The sequence below is a fragment of the Lampris incognitus genome, chromosome 2 (assembly GCF_029633865.1).
Source record: "Lampris incognitus isolate fLamInc1 chromosome 2, fLamInc1.hap2, whole genome shotgun sequence".
In the NCBI taxonomy this organism is placed as follows: Eukaryota; Metazoa; Chordata; class Actinopteri; order Lampriformes; family Lampridae; genus Lampris; species Lampris incognitus.
Window position 1 is genome coordinate 96,197,688 of NC_079212.1, and position 7,965 is coordinate 96,205,652.

General features: G+C 41.2%; 1 protein-coding gene across 1 annotated transcript; it reads right to left on the reverse strand.

Annotated features, from left to right (window-relative positions):
- Positions 1–632: 632 nt before the first annotated feature.
- On the reverse strand, positions 633–6,501 carry hyal2b (hyaluronidase 2b). Its single transcript, XM_056274291.1, has 3 exons — positions 5,551–6,501; positions 4,478–4,567; positions 633–4,384 (listed from the first exon to the last, which is right to left on the reverse strand). The coding sequence occupies exons 1-3, from the start codon at positions 6,499–6,501 to the stop codon at positions 3,995–3,997; spliced, it is 1,431 nt and encodes a 476-aa protein (XP_056130266.1). The 3' UTR covers positions 633–3,994.
- Positions 6,502–7,965: the final 1,464 nt, after the last annotated feature.

The window sequence follows — 7,965 nt, forward strand, 5'->3', positions numbered from 1 at the left end:
AGACGCCACAAAACTAAATACCAACCCAAACATGACCACGGAGCTGAATTGACATCACTTGAGTGAACCAGTCAAATCTGTGCATGGTGAGCTTCTTCATACAGCTGATGTTATGGAAAGGCTGCCAGTCAGAAGCTGCTTGAATCCAAGGCCAACGCGCAAACACAGTCTGGTGCGCCAACAACCTGGTGCGCCAAGCACAGGCTCATAGAGACAGACTGGATGTATAGGGACAAGGAGTGCCACTTTATTTCTTTTGGAGGCCGTGTTTAAGCGTAATTTCGTGTCATTCGTTCATCAATACGGACTTTTTGGGAACTTAAGTTGAAAAAAAAAGAGAAAATAAAAGTTTAACAAGAGTATGAGGAAATAACAGTGAAACAAATAATTGAGATGCACACTGAATATGCTATATTTCCAGGCCATGTGTAACCATAGCATCTGACATACTACATACCATAGTGAGTGTGTGTGTGTGTGTGTGTGTGTGTGCGCGTGTGAGCAGACGATGTATTTGCTTCCTGGCAGAGCCTGCAATGAGGTACCAACTGGATGTACATCTGGACCTCAACAAATTTACAGAAAAGGCAACATCAAATTCAAATCTTTATTTTAATATTCAAATTCTCACATGTGAAAACGGCGTTGTTGTTGTTTTTAGACACATTATGACAACACAAATGCAACCCATACAAAGCATTTTGGTTCCAAACAACAAAATAAGACACAAGCAAAGGAAAAATAAAACAAGGCTTCGAGTATCTTTCAAAACTTTACCGACAAGGTCTCAATATAAAAAGACAGGTTTTTACAAAAAAAGGTGTTATTTTACTTCAAGTATAAACAGTAACAAGGCTGAATGTTGTCTGATATTGTAATCAATGTAATTATAACTCGCGATTTTACAAAACTAATCCTATTTTTTGGCTTAATCTTCATTTCAGTACCGAGGCTTCTCAGGCTTTCCTCAGCAAAGCAAAGCGGTGAACATCTAGCGAGTCTAGCGGCGTGTTGTTCCCCTCGGCGCAGTTTAAGCATCGATGGCACACACTGTTTCTCTCTTCTAACGTAAATGACAGTTCAGATTTTTTTTTTCTTGATTAACTTTTTTACGCTTAGAAATTATGTTCAAACCAAATAGTGTAACCGTTTTATTTTCGCCCGGTGCGGGATTCGACACGGCGTGTACTGCACCACAAGGCGACATCACTAACCGCTCGGCTAAAGGGTCAGACCGGTTAGCTAGGGGCTAACGTGTCTTATTAGTAGTTTACAATAGGATAAGGGAAAAGAGCCTCATTCGTCAATGTTTGTTTGCCACGTTTGTTCTCACACACCCATGGGATTTTTTTAGCCCTGAAGTTTGTCTCAGAGACCACTGTAGAACCTGGGTAACCCCTGAATGCAGACACTAGCTGGCTAACACTGGTGTCCTGGGTGATTGTTCGTTGCAAGAGGTAGACGATAGATGCTGGGGGAAATGAATAACAAACAAACGTCCGGCTTTGTTTCAGCCTGTCAGACCATTTTAAGGGCTAAAAAAAATCCGTGGGTGTGTACAAACAAATTTGTACGTACTGTAGCGAATTCGGGGGGCCACGTTAACCAGTCCACTAACGGGTTTGACCCTTTAGTCGAGCGGTTAACGTTGTCCCTTGCGGCGTGGGAACCACGGGTTCGCGTCCCGGCTGTGGCGGTTCCCGGACTGCCCCCCCCCAATTCGCTACAGTATGAACGAGATCCAACGTCCTTCTTGAATAAATGTTGGGTCACTTTATCATAGAAAATGTATCTATCTTTCTTTTTTGAAAAACGGACCGAAAAGCTACTTCTTGCAAAAAGTAAAAAAATTAATTTGGAGAGTGACAAAGTGAATAGGAGGGTTAGAAATGACAACAGTGCTTTACGTATTGAATGTGTGTTGGCAAAATCTTTAACATCTTTTCAGAAAGTATGAAACTAAATGAAAATGAAAATTGTTTGAGCCGCTAGAAGGATTAGCAACATTAATTTTTTCCACAAACCTAAAAAATAAGCAAAATATGCAGCCATTTCAGGATATTTTAACTGAAGACATGTCTGTATTGTAGATTAAATATGACCACATGGAATCACATTCATCTGGGGGGGAAAACCGGATATTTGTATTAAGTTACTCCAACGTGTTCATTGTTACTGTGATATACTGAAATATAATTCATCATGAACATCTGAATAGATTTCACTACCTTCAGCAACATTACAAAAGTGTTGGAAAGTGTTTTGAATTTCACTTTAGTGACTGGTTCTTGACTCACCGACTATAATAAGTCCATCATTTATAATCTTGAAATGAAAATAGTGTTATCTGGCCTCAACATAACAGCGACATTGAGATGAATGAAGACTATCCTCACATCACAGTTCTTTTTCCCGTCATGCTGTTCCACAGAAAATAATTGGTAGGGCCACTGGAACTTGTGATTTAACTGCTTAGTACTTTGCCCTTTTAAAGTATACGGAATAAATTATAAATTCATGCCGTTCCAAATCTGGACTTCCCCCCCCTAAGAGCAATATTTTATGCAGCAAAATAATTATAAAATAACAAAGAAAATATTTGGTCATTTTAAAAATGCAAATGAGCCGAGAGCCAAGGGCAGTGTTACAATCAAAGACAAGCACAGGTTTCTTATGCAAGCTTCACAGTGGCATAGGTCGCTAGAAAGAAGCAAAGTACAGTAACATGAGGCATTAAAGGGAAATGCAAAAAGTCAGATTAAAATGAAACAGCAGACATTTTGAACACTATTATTCTAAGGGCAATGCAACTTGTTAGAAAAAAGGCTCTTTGTTCATCAAGAGCACAAAAAATCCACCTCTTCGTGTCATAAAACAGATATGCCCCAATGATTTAATGGCTAAAGTGCAGACTTTAATACAATGTTTGCGACAAACATAAATGTTCTGTCATGATATGATCTTCGTTTGTGCAAATGTTTTGTACCTAAAATCTAGAAAGAGTATATTTTACATACAGGCTTGCAACATTTTCCAGTATTCAATCCGTGTACTTAACCTGTCACCTGTCAGCCAGCTGATGAGTCTTTGGTCACCTAAAATCTTTGTGGGCGTTCACAAACAGAATAAATACTGCACTTATAAATACAATCCTACTTAGCTGTCTCCATCGCTACCAATATATTCACAAAGGAAAAGGAAATGAGTTAGCATCAGAAGTTGCTTTTTCAGCTGTTTAACACCGTACTATCGGCAGGCACGCTGACATGAGCTGCAGACAAACAATAAATACTTGAATACTTAGAAATCAGCTGTTGTATAATGGAATTTTATGCTCCTGATACATAAAACACAATGTAACTACAACAGCTTTGGAATCATTAAAATGGAAATTTGGCAGATGTTACAATTTGTTACTTGGTTGTTTAACTGAGATTCAAGCATAACTGCACTGATGGATACTTCCTGGCCTTGTTAAGGCACAAATCTAATCAGCAGCAAATAGATCCAGCTATGTTGTTTCTGAGAGCTGAGGATAACTGTGTAGCCACTCAGATTTATTCATAATTATCATACGTAAAGTCAATGTAATAAGAGTCAAACAGCCTGGTTCCATAACACATCTAGTACACACTGCCCTTTACGGTTACGAAAAAACAGACGTAGAGTACGCACAACTAACTTGTTTAAATGTACCAACAATCTGCAAATAAATGCCCTCTGATCGAACTGTAGGTCTCAACCATTTTTTCCTTTTCAACAACTAACTTCACAACCAAAATAAGTACACTTCAAATGGTTTTCATGTTTCGTAGTTATTTTGTTTTGTAAGGCTTTTTGATCATATAGAGATGACCTTAAATACAACTACTAAAGTCCAGCTGAGCATGTTTTGATATTACATATCCTTAACTAGAGGTAATGGTTCCCTCTCAGCTTAGACACCTTCAAGGGATGGGAAAGAGAAGTGAATGGCTTGGATATCTGAGTTCCCTCAATGCAGCAGGGCGAGGAGTCCTATTGGTAGAATAAGGCTGAGGGGCCAAGTTCCCAGGACAGAAGAGGCTCTATTCTGCCCTTTCTCTTTCTGAGCACAGCTCTCACCCCTGTAACCACTGTAGCACTGGCACTGGAAGTGTTTGCGGAACTCCTCCAATTCCACTTGGCCAGGTTGGCCTGTTACCTTCAATTTGCCGCTCTGGCTGGTGATGTTGTGGGTCACGGGGCTAAGGTGCAGGTACACGTCACTGTCTGATAACCGGCGCAGACAGCGGCCATGGTAGCCACACTGCATCCGACTGCACTGCTCTGCCGCCGTGGACACATTGAGCAGGTACCGACCCATCTTTCCCCGGAGATACCCATTTAGGCTGGAGCAGGTGGCCTGGAGGAAAAGAAAAATGTTAGTGCAAAAGTTTGGAACACTTGCGCGACATGGTTTCAAATGTGAAGCAAGCTGGTGTGGTATGCCGCCTACATTGCTGCTTGCATACATGGAGTCTCCCCAAAAGATGACACCTGCTGCCCCAAGTGCAACACTCTCACCGATGGTGGAGACCAGGTCCATCTGCAATACAATTTTGCACACATTTCAGTCCTGTTAGCATAGCATGAAGGAGATCTGCACATAGGAAGCATTGGTTTTCACATCAAAAACTGAATAGACAAATTTTGACAGCATTACCATTAAAATCAACATTTCTAAATGGTCTCTCAGCTGGCATGCCTCAGAATACTGCCACATAACTTATAGCATAACTTATAATGTCACTGAAGTATGGGCACACTAAATGAGACTAAGAACAGTGTTTCAGTTAAAAAGACAGAGATGTTGTGTTTTGTGTAGTATGTATATATAGTTTCATGACAGCCCGTGCATTTAAATAGCACTCATTTAAATGTCAAATGTTCTAGATTTTAGGCCCTGTGATGGCCTGGCGGCATGTCCAGGGTGTCTCCCCGCCTGCCGCCCAGTGACTGCTGGGATAGGCTCCGGCATCCCCGCGACCCTGAGAGCAGGATAAGCGGTTTGGATAATGGATGGACGTTCTAGATTTCCATTTGTGCATACTAGTTCATGCTCGTGACAAGAAAAGCCACATACTACTCAACTTCTCTGCCAGTCTATATATATTTGATCACCCATTATTGTTCAGAGATCCAATCATCTGCTTTATGGCTGACAATCTTACTAGTAAAAAACAGTGGCATTTAAAAGTAAAACAGAGGAGGAGGCTTGTCATTTTAAGTGTGTACCAACCACTAAGGCTGGCTAACAAAAGTAAGTTTCCTAACATTTGTGCATATTTAAATCTATGTGCAAGTTTGACACTAAAAAATTGGCAACGGGTGATAATGGGTGGAGGAAAAATGTTTGTTTTTTTGGTGAAACCAGAGTCAACTAATCTACCAGGCATGACGCTTATAGGATGGTTAATGTTTACTATATTTCATTTGGACAAAATCCAGGCTCCCATAACAAACAATGGCCTTGACCAAGTGTGCTTGATGAATTGTAAGTGAAAAAATAAAAAACATTTGCCAACTAACCTCACTCAGGGGCGTCAAATTATTGATGTAAGTAGGCCGGGTATAAACGAAAACCGGGCGGGCTGATCCATTGCCAGCAGATGCCAGGCGCATTCCCTCTTTTACCCGGTTGCGGACAAAGTGGCGCCCAAATGTTGTCGAGCTTAGTACAGAACCCATGTATATAGATGGGTACAGTGCAGTGCTTTCAGTCCACAACCAGGTAAGTTGGTCATTGCGGGCTACCTCCACATCAGGGCAGCGGCCTGAATAGTTCCTTAGACTACTCTTGTAGTCATGGTTGTAACAATCTGGAAAAAGGTAAAAGCCCCACAACTGGTTTGGCCTCAAATGTTTGGCAAGTTTCAGAGTCTCAAGCATGAATTTGCGAGCTGATAGCTCAAATTCCTGCTGCGCAACTTTTCCAACACGTTCTGGTGGCCAATCAGGGTTTTTTTTCTTTACCATTTCAAGGGATCTCTCCCTGTACACATTTTTGATATCCCAATTACGGATCCACAGTGGGCGCCATTCTTCCCAGTCAATGACTGCTAAGCCTTTTATGCCTGGCTCACGTATATATTTTAGCACACCTTCAGGCATCTTTTCATGATGCTGAGTGAGGCTGGCAGCCTGAGGAAGCCCCCCGTTAACTGCAGTTCCATCATGCTCATAATAAGGATAAATGCCAAGACGGTCCTTATAGAAAATTGTAAGGTTCTGTTTGACAAAGCCCTCATTTGGGGAGGCCACAATCTGAAACTGCTCCAGAGAGAAGCGTACACCATGTCGAGGACCACAATCCTCTGTTGGGGCATTCCAGGCAAGGAGAACTGGCTTCTGAGAGAACAATGGCCATCTAGTCTGCTTTAATTCTTGTGAACAAAAAACTGTCCAGGGTGTCAATATAGCCAGAAGCAACCATGACACTTGGGCAACCACAGCCAGTAGATTGTGAAAGAAGACCCCCATGGTCACCTTGTCTCACGTTCTCTGCAAAAAGAAAGAACAGTTTTCTCACTTAACAACCAAAACTAATTGTTAATAATAATACATTTTTGAAATCTGGGATTACTTGCACAATAATTTGAAAACACAACACTGATCTCAAACTTCCTGCAACTATCAAGCACTGTGGCAAATATGTTCAAAATTTCTAGCACTAATATCTTTAGGTAGGCTTGGAATTATTCTAAAAATGTACATATTATGCAGGGTAGTTATAGCCATCAAATAATGTACTTTTGACACATTGAGGGATACCATGTTCCTCTGAGGGAACTAGCACATAGCTACAGCAGTCAATATATATAACCAAAGATGGTAAGTGATTAAATAATGGCATCAGAGTCGGAGAGCGAAATTGGAAATGAAAATGAGGAAAAGAGAGGGTTTGAAAACAAGAAAAGGAAGAAAAATACATCAAATTGCTCAAGCGATTCCAGTCAGTCATCGAGAACAGAGGAGACGTATCTTGTTGGGATGATAGCTGTGACAACAGAAGGCGGGATTTTCAAGGACACACATGAGGTCAGAAAGATTGTAGGGGGAAAACTTGGAGATGTACCATCGATCAGAGTAACTAGAAGTGGGATGGTTATCATTGATTGTATCTTAAAACATCAGCTAGATAGACCCCTTAATATTGGCATATTTAGAAGTCGGAGTGACTTGCTTCCAACTCAGATCAAAAGCAAAGGTGAATGGGGTGATAACTGGCAGAAAGCGGACTGTCGAATTTTGAAGCTGCAAAGAGAATGCTGAGAAACAACGAGAATGATGTGAGACAAGAAGCTAAGGAGGACAAATCAGTCAGGAAGCATGCTGAATTTTGCTTTTTTTTTTAAGGATCAGATGTTTTTGGCCTTTTTGGCAATGGTAATTAATAACTGCTGGAGTAGAGAAGAAAATCTGAGAGAACTGACATAATTTTAGATGCAGCAAAGACATTTCTGCTGGAGAAGGTGTGCAGTAGCTGCTGAGAGAGGCTTTTAGTCCCTCTCAGAAAACTGGTAAATTATAGCATAATAGGAAACGGGTGGGAAGGACTTATTTTGTTTAGTCAATGGAAAAGAAGAAGAAGGTGACTGGGCATTGAAGAGGAGAAGGGATGAGGCTAAAGCAGCAAAAAGGGCTTTGAAGAGAGAGAGAGAGTAATCACATCAATAAGTATTAGAGAGAGGGTATTTCTTGGGCCACACTCCAAATCAGCGGGTGGCAGTAATGCACCCGAAAGCTTTTCGCCAACCGCCAACAGAGAACGAGGAAGAGGATGAAGAGGAGGAGAAGAAGAAGAAGACGAAGAATGTGTTGTTTTCCCTCAGTGGTGGGGTGAATCACGTAACTAGAAATCTCAGCCGTAAATCTGTCTAAGGCATGACTGCCCGACGAATCTTGCTTCCTGCTTTGCCCATCTTGGCCCACTTAATGGCAAAC

Bases quoted from the DNA above. Each gene is read 5' to 3' on its own strand.
- hyal2b (XM_056274291.1), bottom strand. From the start codon at position 6,501: ATGGGGGTCTTCTTTCACAATCTACTGGCTGTGGTTGCCCAAGTGTCA. The intron at 4,568-5,550 runs GTTAGTTGGCAA...ATTGTATTGCAG, and splicing joins ATTTGACGCCCCTGAGTGAG to ATGGACCTGGTCTCCACCAT. The intron at 4,385-4,477 runs GTAGGCGGCATA...CTTTTCCTCCAG, and splicing joins CCATGTATGCAAGCAGCAAT to GCCACCTGCTCCAGCCTAAA.